The sequence below is a fragment of the Dendropsophus ebraccatus genome, chromosome 1, assembly GCF_027789765.1.
Source record: "Dendropsophus ebraccatus isolate aDenEbr1 chromosome 1, aDenEbr1.pat, whole genome shotgun sequence".
In the NCBI taxonomy this organism is placed as follows: domain Eukaryota; kingdom Metazoa; phylum Chordata; class Amphibia; order Anura; family Hylidae; genus Dendropsophus; species Dendropsophus ebraccatus.
Genome location: NC_091454.1, coordinates 166853824 through 166873130, shown reverse-complemented (window position 1 = coordinate 166873130; position 19307 = coordinate 166853824). Strand labels below are relative to the sequence as shown.

Below are 19307 nucleotides of genomic sequence, written 5' to 3'. Positions count from 1 at the left end.
AAGCAGGAGGGGGACTGGTACCAGTACTTCGGGGGCACCGTACAGGGGGCGGGGTAACTGCATGTGGGCGGGCTTCAGGTAGGCGCTAACGTTATGTGGGCGGGTACAGAGCAGGGTGATGTATGGAGAAGCACAGGGGTGGGTAATGTTATGTGGGCGGGTCCCGGGCGGTGTCAGTGTGGGCGGGGCGCTCTCAGTGTGGGCGGGTACGCTGCACGGTAATGATGTGGGCGGGTACGGTGCGCGGTAATGATGTGGGCGGGTACGGTGCACTGTAATGATGTGGGCGGGTACGGTGCACGGTAATGATGTGGGCGGGTACGGTGCACGGTAATGATGTGGGCGGGTACGGTGCGCGGTAATGATGTGGGCGGGTACGGTGCACGGTAATGATGTGGGCGGGTACGGTGCGCGGTAATGATGTGGGCGGGTACGGTGCGCGGTAATGATGTGGGCGGGTACGGTGCACGGTAATGATGTGGGCGGGTACGGTGCACGGTAATGATGTGGGCGGGTACGGTGCACGGTAATGATGTGGGCGGTCGCTGGGCACGGAGGAGTTACGGTGCGGAGGGCACGGAGTACACAGGGGGCAGAGCACTGTGGGCGGGCACAGGCGGGAGCTCGGCACTTGTCGCAGCGGGCGGCCTGCAGTCGGAGGCGGCGGCGCTGGGCGGTCACAGCCGCTTTGTTGACATCTGGCCGGTAGGAGCGGAAGCGGGGAGGAGACAGAGCGTGTGCCGCCCGGCCCCTCCCGTATGGGCCTCTCTCGTCCCTCCGGCGTCAGGCCGGGCCTCCACTGATCCGCCGGAAGGGGGCAGCAGTCCGGAGCCCATGACAGGCTGAGCCGCTGCGGTCCCGCCGGGACTGGACGAGCCGAGGCGCCTCGGAGTTTTCCCCACTTCTCGTAGTGAGAGGCGAGGCCTGCGCCATGGCTGCGTCCCAGGCCTCCAGCTCCTCCAACCCCAGGAAGTTCAGCGAGAAGATCGCCCTGCACAACCAGAAGCAGGCGGAGGAGACCCGGGCCTTCGACGAGCTGATGACCGACCTGACAGTGTCCCGGGTGAGCAGGCTGCGCCATCTCTGTGCCCGCCGGGCGGCTGTAGTGCGGGGAGGGCGCAGGCGCGGAGCAGCGGCCGTACTGTATGCAGCGATAATCCATAGCGGGAATGATCGTGTCCGTGGGGCAGGAGCCGTCACATCCCGTGTCTGTGGAGGGGTGTCAGCTGTGACATAACCTGCTGCCACTACAACTCCCAGCAGACTGCTGACAGATGTGTGGTGGAGATCACTGCTGCCACTACAACTCCCAGCAGACTGCTGACAGATGTGTGCTGGAGATCACTGCTGCCACTACAACCCCCAGCAGACTGCGCCAACCCCCAGCCACTGCTGCCACTACAACTCCCAGCAGACTGCTGACATGTGTGGTGGAGATCACTGCTGCCACTACAACCCCCAGCAGACTGCTGACATGTGTGCTGGAGATCACTGCTGCCACTACAACCCCCAGCAGACTGCTGACAGATGTGTGGTGGTGGTGGTGCTGGAGATCACTGCTGCCACTACAACTCCCAGCAGACTGCCGACAGATGTGTGGTGGTGGTGCTGGAGATCACTGCTGCCACTACAACCCCCAGCAGACTGCTGACAGATGTGTGGTGGAGATCACTGCTGCCACTACAACCCCCAGCAGACTGCTGACAGATGTGTGGTGGAGATCACTGCTGCCACTACAACCCCCAGCAGACTGCTGACAGATGTGTGGTGGAGATCACTGCTGCCACTACAACCCCCAGCAGACTGCCGACAGATGTGTGGTGGAGATCACTGCTGCCACTACAACCCCCAGCAGACTGCTGACAGATGTGTGGTGGAGATCACTGCTGCCACTACAACTCCCAGGAGACTGCTGACAGATGTGTGGTGGTGGTGCTGGAGATCACTGCTGCCACTACAACCCCCAGCAGACTGCTGACAGATGTGTGGTGGAGATCACTGCTGCCACTACAACCCCCAGCAGACTGCTGACAGATGTGTGGTGGTGGTGCTGGTGCTGGAGATCACTGCTGCCACTACAACTCCCAGCAGACTGCTGACAGATGTGTGGTGGAGATCACTGCTGCCACTACAACCCCCAGCAGACTGCTGACATGTGTGGTGGAGATCACTGCTGCCACTACAACTCCCAGCAGACTGCTGACATGTGTGGTGGAGATCACTGCTGCCACTACAACTCCCAGCAGACTGCTGACATGTGTGGTGGAGATCACTGCTGCCACTACAACCCCCAGCAGACTGCCGACAGATGTGTGGTGGAGATCACTGCTGCCACTACAACCCCCAGCAGACTGCTGACAGATGTGTGGTGGAGATCACTGCTGCCACTACAACTCCCAGGAGACTGCTGACAGATGTGTGGTGGTGGTGCTGGAGATCACTGCTGCCACTACAACCCCCAGCAGACTGCTGACAGATGTGTGGTGGTGGTGCTGGTGCTGGAGATCACTGCTGCCACTACAACTCCCAGCAGACAGATGTGTGGTGGAGATCACTGCTGCCACTACAACCCCCAGCAGACTGCTGACAGATGTGTGGTAGTGGTGCTGGAGATCACTGCTGCCACTACAACCCCCAGCAGGCTGCTGACAGATGTGTGGCGGTGCTGGAGATCACTGCTGCCACTACAACTCCCAGCAGACTGCTGACAGATGTGTAGTGGAGATCACTGCTGCCACTACAACTCCCAGCAGACAGATGTGTGGTGGAAATCACTACTGCCACTACAACCCCCAGCAGACTGCTGACAGATGTGTGGTGGTGGTGCTGGAGATCACTGCTGCCAATACAACTCCCAGCAGACTGCTGACAGATGTGTGGTGGAGATCACTGCTGCCACTACAACTCCCAGCAGACTGCTGACAGATGTGTGGTGGTGGTGCTGGAGATCACTGCTGCCAATACAACTCCCAGCAGACTGCTGACAGATGTGTGGGGGAAATCACTGCTGCCACTACAACTCCCAGGAGACTGCTGACAGATGTGTGATGGTGCTGGAGATCACTGCTGCCACCACAACCCCCAGCAGACTGCTGACAGATGTGTGGTGGTGGTGGTGCTGGAGATCACTGCTGCCACTACAACTCCCAGCAGACTGCTGACTGGAGGGCACTGCTGGACTTAGAAAGCTGCCCACACTCCTAAGGGAGGATGATGGGATGACTGTCCCCACCTGTGATAGTGTGATGCCTGTCCAGACCTGTGGCTGTTGTGTGATGTCTGTCCCCACCTGTGGTCGCTGTCTGATCTGGGCATAGTGTGATGTCTTTCCGGCCTGTGACTGATGTCCTGACCTGTGGATAGTGTGATCACTGTCCTCACCTGTGACCAGTGTCCCGGCCTGTGGCTATATACTCCATCTCGCCATCATCCATGGTTAGCCCATCTGCAGTGGTTATAGCTATATACTCCATCTCGCCATCATCCATGGTTAGCCCATCTGCAGTGGTTATAGCTATATACTCCATCTCGCCATCATCCATGGTTAGCCCATCTGCAGTGGTTATAGCTATATACTCCATCTCGCCATCATCCATGGTTAGCCCATCTGCAGTGGTTATAGCTATATACTGCATCTCGCCATCATCCATGGTTAGCCCATGTGAGCTGCACCTTCCTGCAGTGTGACAGTGAGCTGTCGCTGCAGTGATGTATATGGTATAGATGTAATAGAGCACATCAAGAAGTAGGTTCGGCAACAAGGTGTTCTCCAATCCAGACCTCTTTATTAAAAGCACCACCCATATGTCCCAACCAACATGTTTCGGATACGCCGCTTAAGCATACCCAAAATGCATCGGTTGCGATGCATGGATAATGTTTTTGTGCAGTAAACAGGTCTGGAGAACACCTTGTTGCTCAACTTGTTACCGTTCTTCTTGGTTCTAATGGTGCGTTTATAAAGACAGATTTATCTGACAGATTTTTGAAGCCAAAAGCCCCTATTTCACGTTTCATTTAGAGGAGCAAACGAGCGCTCTCAGCGCCCATTTGCCGCCGCTATTCAACACGGCAGCAGCGAGCGGGTGAGTGCGGCGGGGAGCTGCGGGGGGGCTGCCCGGGTGATCGCTAATCGTCCGGGCAGCCCGTAGGATATAGCAGCGTCTGCTGCCGATGCTCCTATTCAACGGAGCGACGGCAGCAGATCGCTGCTATATCAGTCGCTTGTTTTTCAACATGTTGAAAAACAAGCGACTGCAACGATCAGCCGAAACGAACGATGTCGGCTGATCGTCGCACTCTATTTCATGGCACGATTATCGTCCGTAGCGGCCGATATCGTCCGAATACGGGCGATAATCGTTCCGTGGAATTGGGCCTTAAGTCAGGAATGGATTTGAAAAGAGGAGAAATCTCAGCCTTTTCTTTATGATTTGTTCCCTGTTTATAGTCTGTTCCCTGTTTATAGTCTGTTCCTGGCTTATAGTCTGTTCCTGGCTTTGGCTTCAAGAATCTGTCAGATAAATCTGTCTGTGTAAACGCACCATAATCCTTCTGATTGCTCTCACCACATAGGGAGTCTGAGCACAGGGGAATCCCATCTGGAGTGGCTTGCGGTTTCCTATAGCAGATCCTGTAGAGTTCAGCAGTGTAATGGCTAGGGGCTGATATAACCTTTAGTCCCTATTTCTACCAGATCCCATTGGATCTCATGACTAGAGGTGACCCCAGGGATCCTCCATTTCCCTCCAGGTTACTGGCAGTCCAGCATTAGCGGTGGAGTCACAGCTGTGTGTGTGTCCACTATGTCAGTGATTTTCAACCTTTTTTGAGACGCGGCACACTTTTTATACTTAAAAAATCCCGGGGCACACCACCAACCAAAATGACACTAAAACAGTACATAGTATACATATAGTTAATAATATAGACTCTAAATGTATTGATACTCACTCAGTGTGAAACCTGGGCCTGTTTTCTTCTCTCTCCTGTGCTTCTCTCCTGTGCTTCTCTCCACCATACTTCTCCCCCCTTTGCTTCTCTCCTGTGCTTCTCTCCACCATACTTCTCCCCCCTGCTTCTCTCCACCATACTTCTCCCCCCTGCTTCTCTCCACCATACTTCTCTCCCCTGCTTCTCTCCACCATACTTCTCTCCCCCATGCTTCTCTCCTGTGCTTCTCTCCCCCATACTTCTCCCCCCTGCTTCTCTACCATACTTCTCCCCCCTGCTTCTCTCCACCATACTTCTCTCCCCCATGCTTCTCTCCTGTGCTTCTCTCCCCCATACTTCTCCCCCCTGCTTCTCTACCATACTTCTCCCCCCTGCTTCTCTCCACCATACTTCTCCCCCCTGCTTCTCTCCACCATACTTCTCCCCCCTGCTTCTCTCCACCATACTTCTCCCCCCTGCTTCTCTCCTGTGCTTCTCTTCACCATGCTTCTCTCCCCCATGCTTCTCTCCTGTGCTTCTCTCCCCCGTGCTTCTCTCCCCCCTGCTTCTCTCCCCCCAGCTGTGTGTGTGTCCACTATGTCAGTGATTTTCAACCTTTTTTGAGACGCGGCACACTTTTTATACTTAAAAAATCCCGGGGCACACTACCAACCAAAATGGCACAAAATGACACTAAAACAGTACATATTATACATATAGTTAATAATATAGACTCTAAATGTATTGATACTCACTCAGTGTGAAACCTGGGCCTGTTTTCTTCTCTCTCCTGTGCTTCTCTCCACCATACTTCTCCCCCCTTTGCTTCTCTCCTGTGCTTCTCTCCACCATACTTCTCCCCCCCTACTTCTCTCCTGTGCTTCTCTCCACCATACTTCTCCCCCCTGCTTCTCTCCACCATACTTCTCTCCCCTGCTTCTCTCCACCATACTTCTCCCCCCTGCTTCTCTCCACCATACTTCTCCCCCCTGCTTCTCTCCACCATACTTCTCCCCCCTGCTCTCTCCACCATACTTCTCCCCCCTGTTTCTCTCCACCATACTTCTCCCCCCTGTTTCTCTCCACCATACTTCTCCCCCTGCTTCTCTCCACCATACTTCTCCCCCCTGCTTCTCTCCACCATACTTCTCCCCCCTGCTTCTCTACACCATACTTCTCCCCCCTGCTCTCTACACCATACTTCTCCCCCCTGCTTCTCTCCACCATACTTCTCCCCCCTGCTTCTCTCCACCATACTTCTCCCCCCTGCTTCTCTCCACCATACTTCTCCCGCCTGCTTCTCTCCTGTGCTTCTCTCCTCCATGCTTCTCTCCTGTGCTTCTCTCCCCCATGCTTCTCTCCTGTGCTTCTCTCCCCCGTGCTTCTCTCTCCCGTGCTTCTCTCTCCCGTGCTTCTCTCCCCCGTGCTTTTCTCTCCCCTGTGCTTTTCTCTCCCCCGTGCTTTTCTCTCCCCCGTGCTTTTCTCTCCCCCGTGCTTTTCTCTCCCCCGTGCTTTTCTCTCCCCCGTGCTTTTCTCTCCCCCGTGCTTTTCTCTCCCCCCCTGCTGCTTTTCTCTCCCCCCCTGCTGCTTTTCTCTCCCCCCCTGCTGCTTTTCTCTCCCCCCTGCTGCTTTTCTCTCCCCCCCTGCTGCTTTTCTCTCCCCCCCCCTGCTGCTTTTCTCTCCCCCCCTGCTGCTTTTCACTCCCCCCCTGCTGCTTTTTTCTCCCCCCCTGCTGCTTTTTTCTCCCCCACTGCTGCTTTTCTCTCCCCCCTGCTGCTTTTCTCTCCCCCCTGCTGCTTCTCTCCACCAAACTTTTCTCCCCCCTGCTTCTCTCCGCTGTTTCTCTCCCCCATCCCCAGGTTTCTCTTCCCCCCCTTCCTCCTCACCTCCTCCGAGATGGTCGCCGCTGCTGTCCGCCTCACCTACTGGGCGCCTACTCTCCCCCGTGCTTTTCTCTCCACCAAACTTTTCTCCCCCCTGCTTCTCTCCGCTGTTTCTTCCCCCCATCCCCAGGTTTCTCTCCCCCCCTTCCTCCTCACCTCCTCCGAGATGGTCGCCGCTGCTGTCCGCCTCTCCTACTGGCCGCCCGTATGGCCCGGAGCGTGGTGCGCAGCCCACCATGCAACCGCCCACATTATAATCCGCCACTGATCGCTGCGCATTGCCGGGGAACAAAACACAGGGGCACCATAGTTTGGGGAACTTTCCCCGCGGCAGACCCGACCATGTGTCGCGGCACAGTAGTTGAAAATCACTGCACTATGTGTATGATCTCTATGGAAGAGGCCATGGACAATAAGCAGATCATGTTTATGACACAGATCACACTGTTATAGTGAAGCAGTTTTTGCAGTAGCAAAAATTTTTATGTCTTTATTAAATATACATATTAAAACAATTCATAAAAAAGAGACACAAACCAAACATTAAAAGAACGATGGCTATCCTGGAGGTGTTCCTATTGTTACCAAATCACATGTGCTAGGATCCCTGACCAACAACCTACATCATAACACAGGGGGATATATTCTAGATATCGTACAGTAGGACACTATATAGATTTAGTAGAAATAAAGTGCTAGTGCATACAATTCGTAAAGGTGACCTACACCCAGTTAGTAAATCTCCTATCCACCCTTCATCAACTATTATTGCCCCACAAAATCTAGAGATCCAGCCAATCAGATACCTTTTGTGGTGAATTACAATGTGTATCCTCCAGGACGCCACCACCCCAACGCGCGTTTCGTTGCCTTCGTCGGGGGGTCTCTTTTTTTTTTTTTTTTTTGGTTGTAGTTTGTAGTAGCTATAGTAGCAGCATAACGGCTGTTTGCAATAGACCTAAACTAATTAGTATCTATGGAAGGAAGTGGTGTGGAAGTCGGCACTCCTGGACGTAGACACTAAAATATAACTTTTATTCGTGCATATTAAAACATAATGGTGAGCATTATGTTTTACCTGCTATGCTCACCATTATGTTTTAATATGCACGAATAAAAGTTATATTTTAGTGTCTACGTCCAGGAGTGCCGACTTCCACACCACTTCCTTCCAGCTATACTTTGCATGCGGCGTCTGGCCAACGCCCTGAAGATCGAGCACCCTCCTCTGCCAAATTCTGCCTGCTGTCACTCCATCTACTTCATGGTGAGCTGTATCTCTTCTTTTTACATTTTCCTAATTAGTATCTACACTCACCGGCCACTTTATTAGGTACACCTGTCCAACTGCACGTTACCACTTAATTTCTAATCAGCCAATCACATGGCGGCAACTCAGTGCATTTAGGCATGTAGACATGGTCAAGACAATCTCCTGCAGTTCAAAGCGAGCATCAGTATGGGGAAGAAAGGTGATTTGAGTGCCTTTGAACGTGGCATGGTTGTTGGTGCCAGAAGGGCTGGTCTGAGTATTTCAGAAACTGCTGATCTACTGGGATTTTCACGCAAAAGAAAAAACATCCAGTGAGCGGCAGTTCTGTGGGCGGAAATGCCTTGTTGATGCCAGAGGTCAGAGGAGAATGGGCAGACTGGTTTGAGCTGATAGAAAGGCAACAGTGACTCAAATAGCCAACCGTTACAACCAAGGTAGGCAGAAGAGCATCTCTGAACGCACAGTACGTCGAACTTTGAGGCAGATGGGCTACAGCAGCAGAAGACCACACCGGGTGCCACTCCTTTCAGCTAAGAACAGGAAACTGAGGCTACAATTTGCACAAGCTCATCGAAATTGGACAGTAGAAGATTGGAAAAACTTTGCCTGGTCTGATGAGTCTCGATTTCTGCTGCGACATTCGGATGGTAGGGTCAGAATTTGGCGTCAACAACATGAAAACATGGATCCATCCTGCCTTGTATCAACGGTTCAGGCTGGTGGTGTCATGGTGTGAGGAATATTTTCTTGGCACTCGTTGGGCCCCTTGGTACCAATTGAGCGTCGTTGCAACGCCACAGCCTACCTGAGTATTGTTGCTGACCATGTCCATCCCTTTATGACCACAATGTACCCAACATCTGATGGCTACTTTCAGCAGGATAATGCGCCATGTCATAAAGCTAGAATCATCTCAGACTGGTTTCTTGAACATGACAATGAGTTCACTGTACTCAAATGGCCTCCACAGTCACCAGATCTCAATCCAATAGAGCATCTTTGGGATGTGGTGGAACGGGAGATTCGCATCATGGATGTGCAGCCGACAAATCTGCGGCAACTGTGTGGTGCCATCATGTCAGTATGGACCAAAATCTCTGAGGAATGCTTCCAGCACCTTGTTGTATCTATGCCACGAAGAATTGAGGCAGTTCTGAAGGCAAAAGGGGGTCCAACCCGTTACTAGCATGGTGTACCTAATAAAGTGGCCGGTGAGTGTATATTTCACAGGAATACAGGTATTGCATATAGACAAAACTGTGAATTTAATAGTGAAGCAGTTAGTATAGTTTTTGCTGATATCAAGTCTTATATAACTTTTTTTTAATGTTTTTTTTCGGTGGATTGTCAAAATACAACAATTTTATTTTATATTTTTTTACTGTGTGTACCGTATGGCATTAACAATTATATAGTTTTATAGCTTGGGTTGTAAAGGATGCGGCGATAATATACATGTATATTTTGTATTGGGAATACAGTGTCATTTTATTGATTGGAGGGCGGGGGGATTTAAAGCAAATGTACCATCAGTACATTCGCTTTAAGTTGTGCATATGGCTAGAACGGCACCAGCGTGGGATGCCGATGCCGTGGTCCTGTTTTTTTTTTTTTTTTTTAACCGCGTTCCTATGCACAGTGCTGGTCTGTTACTGAGCACGGCCCTGGCTGAAGCACTGGAGGTGGGGCGGACGGCCCCCAGTGTGACGGAACCCCCATTGATTAGGATCAAAGGAGCGGCTTCATAGAGGGGCTGATGCTTGGTAATAGTCCAAGCACCTATTGGCCATCTATTAAAGGGGTTATGCAGCGCTACAAAAACATGGCCACTTTCCCCCTACTGTTGTCTCCAGTTTGGGTGGGGTTTTGAAACTCAGTTCCATTGAAGTAAATGGAGCTTAATTGCAAATTGCACCTGAACTGGAGACAACAGTAGGGGGAAAAGTGGCGATGTTTTTCTAGCCCTGGATAACCTTTAAAGCGAACGTACACCTGACGGTACATTATTAAAGGGGTTATCCAGCGCTACAAAAACATGGCCACTTTTTCCCCTACTGTTGTCTCCAGTTCAGGTGCAGTGTGCAATTAAAAGGGTTATCCAGTGTGGGGGCACTTTTTGGGGGGGACCGGGGAGGAGGTGGCTAAAATAAAAGACGTCGACTCACCTCCCCGGTTCCAGCGGCGGGTCACTCATCGCGGCGCTCCGGTTCCCGGCCGCTTCCTGGTGTCTGACGCCGCCCGAGACGCTACGTCTCAGGTCTGCTCAGCCACTCAGTGAAGGAGGCGGGATCCGAGCGGACTTCATAGAGATCCCGCCGCCTTCACTGAGTGGCTGACCGGCCCTGAGACGTAGCGTCTCGGGCGGCGTCAGACACCAGGAAGCGGCCGGGAACCGGGGAGGTGAGTGGACGTCTTTTATTTTAGCCACCTCCTCCCCGGTCCCCCCCAAAAAGTGCTCCCACACTGGATAATCCCTTTAAAGTGACTGTACCACCAGGCCCAGGCTGAAGCACTGGAGGTGGGCCGACCCACCCTAAGTGGGAGGAAACCCTAGCCCCTCTATGATAGGGTTCCATTGATTCTAATGGAGTCAGGTCATGGAGGGGCTGGAGTTTCTTCCCACTAAAGGTGGGTCAGCCCACCTCCAGTGCTTCAGCCTGGGCCTGGTGGTACAGTCACTTTAAGCTCCTTTTACTTCAATGGAACTGAGTTTCAAAACCCCACCCAAACTGGAGACAACAGTAGGGGGAATGTGGCCATGTTTTTGTAACGCTGGATAACCCCTTTAAGGAATGTAAATTTACTGCAGTTGATTATATTGCGTTTCAGTTTATTTTGTTAAGGCTATTAAACCATATCCACATGTAATGCAGCACAACACTGCCATGTGTGGAACCAAAAATTCAGTGCCCTGAAGTTTCTCAAGAAGTCACGTGTCATATATTTTTACTTTGATGATTTCAATCTCTCACTGGAAAGTGCACATTTCTACCTAAAAAAAAGCGACATGGTTTTCACACGGATTCCAGTGCATATATATATATATATATATATATATGTATGTGGGTCATGTCCTAAGGGTCAGTTCACACAGGTCAGATTTGCTTCATATAATTACCCAGCAAATCCAACCAAGAATCCACAACGAATTGTGTAAAATAAAAATAAAGCAGTTTACATAGCTAACCAGTGACTTGAGGCTCCACCTTAGGGCTCACGCCGGTCTCTGGTTATGGCAATGTGACCTCTGCCGGAGCCCAGTAATCCCGCATTGGATTGATGGGGTGAGTATAAAGTATATAATATACATTTCACAGCAATTTTGGTTTTGTAATCCACTGGTTTCAGGCTCAGTTCTCGCACGCTTTATTTGTATCAGTATGTTCAATTTAAATGTTTTAAAAAAGTTTCTTTTTTTTTTTTTTTTTTTTAACCCATAGCTGCACCAGGACGTTACTAAACGTCCTCGTGCCGCTATGGGAGTTCAGAGGGGGGTCGCGCGGCGACCACCCTCTGAACTGCCGCGATCCCGGGTGCCGCATGTAGCCCGGGATCACGCTAATTAAGTACTTAGAAGCAGCTGTCAAAGTTGACAGCGCTTCTAAATACTTGCTTTTATTCATCCCTGGTGGTCTAGTGGGGGGATCGCCCCCCTGCGGCACGATTGCGGGGGGGGGCGATCCCCGCATCCATCCCGGGCCGGGGTCTGCGCTGTAATGGCGCTGATCCCGGCTCGGTATTCTATTGCTTTTGGCTGCAGCAGCCAAAAGCAATAGAACACCGATCTCATGGATTCATGCAGTATAACTATACTGCATGGATCTCTATGAGAGATCAGAGTGCATATACTAGAAGTCCCCCAGGGGGGCTTCTAGTATATGTGTAAAGTAAAAGAAAAATGTATTTTTAATAACACAAAATCCCCTCCCCTAATAAAAGTCTGAATCACTCCCCTCTCCCCATTTTATAAATAAAAATAAATAAATAAATTAATAAACAAACATGTTTGCTATCGCCGCATGCGTAATCGCCCGAACTATTAATTAATCACATTCCTGATCTCACACGGTAAACGGCGTCAGCGCAAAAAAATCCCAAACTGCAAAATTGCGCATTTTTGGTCGCATCAAATCCAGAATAATTGTAATAAAAAGCGATCAAAAAGTCATATATGCGCAATCAAGGTACCGATAGAAAGATCACATCATGGCGCAAAAAATGACACCTCACACAGCCCCATAGACCAAAGGATAAAAGCGCTATAAGCCTGGGAATGGAGCGATTTTAAGGAACATATATTTTCTTTAAAAGGTTTTAATTTTTGACAAGCCATCAAATCAAATAAAAGTTATACATGTTACATATCGTTGTAATCGTAACAACTTAAGGAACATATATAACGAGTCAGTTGTACCCCAGGGCGAACGGAGTAAAAACAACCCCCCCCCCCCCCCCAAATTAAAAAAAAAAACTTTTTTTTTTTTTTTTTTTTTTTTTCAATTTCACCACACATATAATTTTTTTCTGGTTTCCCGGCACATTTTAGGCAAAAATTACATCTGCCATAGCAAAGTACAATTAGTTGCGCAAAAAATAAGGGCTCATTTGGGTCTCTAGGTGGAAAAATGCAGGCGCTATGGCCTTTTATACACGAGGAGGGAAAAACGAAAACGCAAAAATGAAAACTGGCTGTGTCCCCTAAGGGTTAATGTACTGTATATATCTTTATTGTAAGTCAATAGAAAACGGATCCTACAGCATGGCATGCGATAGCATCTGTTTTTTTCTTCCTTTAAGCCAGTCATGTCAAACTCTGGCCCGTGGGCCTAATCTGGCCAGCCATGCCATTATTTTTGGCCCGCTACACTATCCTCCTGTTGTTCTAAATCTGGCCCTCCGACATTGCAGATTATAATATGGGCGGTCCAAATGGCCGTTTAGACCTCCCAAATTATAATCTTGTAGGCTGCAGGCAGTTTCTTGCCTGGAGTCCAGCAATATGTGAGCAGCGTCCAGACGCCAGCAACGTGGTGACGTCTTTGTGCGCGTCCAGTGCTGGGCGTGTCCTGCACCCTCTTTAGCCGCAGGGTGAGACTGTGGGGGAGGGCTGGACAGAGACTATGGGAGAGGGCTGGCTACTACATAAGAGACTATTGGGGAGGTCTGGCTACTATATAAGAGACTATGGGGGAGGGCTGTCTACTATATGAGACTGTGGGGAGGGCTGGCTACTACATAAGAGACTATGGGGAGGGCTGGCTACTATATGAGACTGTGGGGGAGGGCTGGCTGCTACATAAGAGACTATGGGGGAGGGCTGGCTACTATATGAGACAGTGGGGAGGGCTGGCTACTACATAAGAGACTATGGGGAGTGCTGGCTACTATATGAGACTGTGGGGGGAGGGCTGGCTACTACATAAGAGACTATGGGGGAGGGCTGGCTACTATATAAGAGACTATGGGGGAGGGCTGGCTACTATATAAGAGACTATTGGGGAGGGCTGGCTACTACATAAGAGACTGTGGGAGAGGGCTGGCTTCTACATAAGAGACTATGAGGGAGGGCTGGCTACTATATATGAGACTATTGAGGAGGGCTGGCTTCCATATAACATACTATGGGGGAGGGCTGGCTACTATAATAAATAGTAAAAATAAAACTATTAATAAATATCAAGATTGGCCCGCGACTTTGTCTCATTTTTTAATTTTGGCCCACTGTGTATTTGAGTTTGAAACCCCTGCTTTAAGCAGACAGCAAAAATGCAGTTTGAATCTAGCCTTAGGGTAGCTTCACACGCACTGGATCCGCAGCGGATTTTACGCTGCGAGTTTGGCTGCGGATCCTGGTAGTGTGAAGGTCTATGGGGTTGTATATCCGCAGCGGAATTTTCATTCCACTTCGGATATGTAACCCGGCCCCTTTAACCCCTTGCAGCCCCTGGCCCAGAGCATACATTACCTCCCTGCTTCCGTCGGTCCCCATCAGCCAATCAGTGCTGCCGTGCCCTGATTGGCTGATGGGAAGCGAGGGGAGCTGGGAGCCTCACACACAGCCGCACTATGAAGAAAAAGCTTATGCACAAAAAGGTAGCAAATCGAGAAAAAAATCTTTTTTTAAATAGCCTTACAATACACAAAATATAAACAAAACAGGAGCAGTAAACCTAGGGAGACAAGCCATAAATGCCACTCAACATTAAAAACACTAAAATGTCATCCTTGGTCCGGCTGGCGTCCCAGCACGAATTCAACACCCTACCTGACCCCGGACACAGCACATGAGTAAAATGCAAGAAAAAAATCCCCCAAACTATTACAAAAATAGTGACATCCCTGAGGAAGCCGGGTACGGCGGAACGCGTGGGGTGTTTTTGCTGCTCCCACTTGACCAATCCTTTCATCTACTGGACCGCACATGGTGATGGAGGATTTTTTTCTTGCATTGTACTCATGTGCTGAGTCCGGGGTCAGATAGGGAGTTGAGTTTGTGCTGGGAAGCCAGCCGGACCAAGGATGACATTTTAGTGTTTTTAATGTTTCCATTTAGGGCTTGTCCCCCTAGGTTTACTGCTCCTGTTTTGTGTACTGTAAGGCTATTTAAATATTTTTTTTCTTGATGTGCTACCTTTTTGTGCATATGCTTTTTCTTCATAGTCCTTTTGTGTTTCTTGTATGCATTGGTTTAGCACTCAGGTTATAGGGTGGTGCCCACTATACTCTCTGGTTTGTTACACACAGCCGCAGCGCCAAGCAGGTAATGTATGCTGCCGGCGGCGGGGAGGTTAAAGGCGCCGGGGTCACATATCCGCAGTGGAATGAAAATTCCGCTTCGGGTATGTGACCCATTCAACTTCATACTACAAGATTTGCTGCAAACTCGCAGTGTAAAATCCGATGCGGATCTGGTACGTGTGAAGCTAGCCTTAGTCACACGTTCTGTAAATGTACCCGTAATTGCGTGTCCAGCTGTCGGGCTGTTCACACTGTCTGTAGTTTTATGGATCCACAATCCGTGGTGCAAAAAAATGGAACATGTCTTAGTACGGGGTGCAGTTGTGGTACATCTATAGAAGTCTATGGGAACGTCCACAAAATCTGCAAAAATCACCTTTTCCACGTACGATTATCGTTCGAATTCAATCGTTATCGTGCCAATTCGATCGATAAATCGTTATGTGTAAAAGGACCATTATACAGACACTGAGATGTACATATAAATCCGCTCATCTGTGGGTAGTTGCCTCCTTTGTCTGGAGAAGGCTTTGAACTTCAAATGCGCCAGGTATATCACAGCATATCAGGCTGACTGACAAATCGGACACATCTGTAGACTGTTTAATCTGGGTTTACACTCTAGAGTTTTAGTATATGCCAACTATTAGTTGGCTTTAGTCAACGGTAATGGGACAAAATTTGGGGCGTTATTTCGTTACGTGGCATTTAAGACCACGTCCGTTTGGCCAGAGAGTGCACCTATTAAAATCAATCTTTTTTTTGCTTTTTATTTTCCATCAATACTGTAGCGCCCTCATATCTGTATACTCACCATAGGGACAGGCATATTTACAAAAGTCAGACCTCAGTCATTGAGAGAGCTAGATGTTTTACTTATCATAGCTGTCGGTAGACTAAGGGTTACATGATAACCATAGAAGACACATTGTCCTGTGAAGGGTTAAGGAAGTATACAGGTGGTATATTAGTGACAGATTACACAGGATCTCTATGACACTAGCTCTGGGTGAAGATTATTTTACTACTACTATCACTGAAATGTAATAGCACCCTTACAGTGTACGTGTTGTAGTCTGCAGCCTCTTGACACCTTCTTATTGGACAACACTAAATCTGTATAAGTCGGGACATTGGTTATACCACTATGTCCTTCTGAAGAGCAGTACTACTGACGCATTTCAGCTGTCCAAAGTTTCCTTTATTAATGACTTTATGGATATGATCTCTGTTAGTGTCTGCGTCAGTGAAGTTTATCATCCTCTGTGGGTGCTGGGAGATGAAAGTCCCTATGTGACTCTGGGAGGAGAGCTAGATGGCACACAGGTTGATGGCCTCCCTCACATGTGCACTTAAAAAAAAGAGGGGAACCAGTGGCCAAAGAAAACTGAAATCATTTTGGTGGGGGGTGGGGGGAGGTCATTTATCAACATTGCCATACGAGTACACCAGTCTTAAAGCGATTCTGTACCCACTGTGCTACCCCCACCCCCAACCCCAACTACTTATACCTTTTTGTAGTTTATGTGAAGTCCTTTTAGCAGATATGTTTGGCCACGCTGGTTGCGCTTTCATGATGCAGAAAAACAAACTTTAGTTGAGGAGATGCAGTGTCTAAGAGGTGGGGCCACGAGCCTTCGTGCCCTAGGGAAGTGCCGCCTGTGTGGTGTTGTGCGGCTCTCCCCCTGCCTCCCGTTCCGCCCTGTCCGCCCTCACAGGAATCATTGGCATTGCGCTTGCGCCGTAATTTTGACCCCCAGCGCTGCTGCAGTGACCTTGGCAGATCAGCAACGCCTCTGTTGTGTGTCTTCTGCGCGTCATCCACGCCCTGTAGTAGTGACAGGCTTGTCCCTGCCCCGCCTCTCATGTCTGTCAGCGCCCGCCCCCCGCATACTATATTTCCGCCCGCTCATCCCTGTACCGCCTTCCTCTCATGTCTGTCAGCGCCCGCCCAACGCCCCCCGCATACGATGTTACTGTGAGTCCTCTTCTCGGCTTCTGTGCCGTTGCGATCGTATCCCACGCAGGAGCAGTGACGTGACCAGCCTTCTCAGTCACTGCGCCTGTGCGGGATACGATCGCTAAAGGCACAGAAGCCGAGAAGAGGACTCAAAGTAACATTGTATGCGAGGAGCGGGGGATGGACGCTGACAGACATGAGAGGGAGGCGGTGCCAGGACTTGCGGGCAGAAACATAGTATGCGGGGGGCGGGAGCTGACAGACATGAGAGGGAGGCGGTGCAAGGAGGAGCATGCGGAAACATTAATATTGGGGAGGCGGGCGCTGACAGACATGAGAGGTGGTGCAGGGACAAGCGCGTCACTACTACAGGGCGTGGGTGACACACAGAAGACACACCACAGAGGCGGCGCTGATCTGCCAACGTCACTGCAGCTGGGGGTCAAAATTACGGCGCAAGCGCAATGCAAATGATTCCTGTGAGGGCGGAACGGGAGGCAGGGGGAGAGGTGCACAACACCACACAGGCGGAGCTTCCCTAGGGCTCGAAGACTCGTGGCCCCGCCTCTTAGACACCGCATCTCCTCAACTAAAGTTTGTTTTTCTGCAACATGAAAAGGTATAAGTAGTGTGTGTGTGTGGGGGGGGGGGGGGTAGCACAGTGGGTACAGAGTCGTTTTAAAGCCCTGCACCTTTTTCCCTGGACAGATTTACTAAAAGGCGCACGCCATCCAGCTGGCCCTGCGTCTGGTGCACGCACTGTGGAACTTGTCTACACCTGCTCTGGAACAGGTGTAGAATTTTATCATTTACGCCTGCAAGCAGGTGTAAATCATGATAAATCTGCAGCGGGAGGAGGCCACTTCTCTCCCTGCCATTCAGGCAAGTGGGGGATATGGAAGGCTTACACCACGAAAAAAAGGGATGAATTTGACCCTTATCTGTGGCATACATCAGGTGTGCACATTGTTACATGTCCCCCTAAGTACCTAGTCACAAGATGTACAAGTAAATACTACACCTCCTCAAAAACAGGCCCTCGTGGCTGTTTTTTTTATAGAAAATATATATATATTTACACATCCCTCCATCCATACTGGAAGATTGCCTGCACCAGATTCTTCCAACTGGATAGGTGTACCGGTACTGTAGATTCCAGACTTGAGTGGGCACTAATAGCTCATAGTATTACTAATACCCTCATACTTCGGCTTATACTTTGCCTCCTTCTCTTAATGACATTGTTCTTGTATGACCGGGGTGGGGAACCTGCAGCCCTTCAAATATTGCAAAATTACAGTTCCCATCATGCCTCGCAGCCAAATCTTTTGGTGTCCCGTTATGTTGTTTTTTTTTTTTCAACAGCTGGAGGCTCCTCGTCCCTCTTATAGGAAGCACACTGCTTTGCTGAATAGACAACAATACTGATTCATTATTCAAGTCAAAATTCTCTTGATTCTCTATACTGTATGTATAACTTGGAGCTGTGATGAGACCACAAACCACCTGACCGTGTCTCACTTAGTGTTGGGTTTGTGGTGGTAGTGTAGAGCTGTGTTTACATGCAGCTGTACAGTCTTCATCTGGATTTCTTTGAGGAGTTATATAATCTTTAGGCTATGTTCACACTGCGTTTTGAGGCCAAAACAACGGTCGTAGAATTACTATCGTACGGGCTAGTTGTGAAACTACGGCCGTTGTTTAATTTTGATTCCTAGCATGATTATAAACGGGATTAAACAGGTCATTTACTTTAAATACTGCGTCCAGCCCGAGAAACCACTCAGAAATTTTTTTACATCAAAATCAAGTTTAATTCGGCAGATATAAGTTTTATGTTCACGGCCGCATTGAAATCCATGGCCGTTGTTGCATTATTACCGGCCAGAAATAATTGACATGTTCATTTTTCACGGGGCCGTATAAATAACGGCCGTTATCTGATACGTAGTGTGAACTCAACGGCCGTAGTTACATTGCATTGCAGTCATTATAGGGAACCTCAAAACAACGGCCGTAGTTTTGCGGCGCTGACAACGGCCGTTATTTTACGTAGTGTCAACATAGCCTTAAGTGTCATGGAGGTGTTGCCAAGCCTCACCATGCTTCCTTCCTTCCTTCCTTCGTATACTGATGGCTGTGGGTTGCTCAGTCCTGAAAGCTGAGCCCTGTATACCAACCATGTAGAATGGTGGCCACATCGAGTTATAATTGGTGATCTATTTTTCCAGCATGTATTTTGTATTTTAGCAGCATTTGTTTTTACTCCATACTTGGTTTAAAGGTGCATTTTGGCCTTAGACTAAAGTTTTGCATTCTGGAGCAGGACCTGCGGCCTGCAGCCAGTGATTTGCAGGGCCAGCAAGTCCTGCTCCCAATCACTGGCCGAGAGAGGACACAGCTAGTCTTGGAATCAGGAAGATGAGAGGAGATTTCTTTTATTTTGCAGGGGGCCCAGCACCATATATAGCTGGGTGTTATACACTTATCTGGCAGCATTTACCTCCGGCGCTTTTCCAGA

General features: G+C 49.7%; 1 protein-coding gene across 2 annotated transcripts in view; it reads left to right on the top strand.

Annotated features, from left to right (window-relative positions):
* Positions 1-592: 592 nt before the first annotated feature.
* CRTC3 (CREB regulated transcription coactivator 3) overlaps positions 593-19307 on the top strand; it is a 79864-nt gene continuing 61149 nt past the window's right edge. Inside the window, exon 1 of one of the 2 annotated variants that reach the window (XM_069983815.1) lies at positions 593-1063. In XM_069983815.1, coding sequence (XP_069839916.1) covers positions 932-1063 — 132 coding nt within the window. In that variant the 5' untranslated portion in view covers positions 593-931. The remainder of the gene's footprint in view (positions 1064-19307) is intronic. The other variant, XM_069983824.1, reaches the window with a different exon arrangement.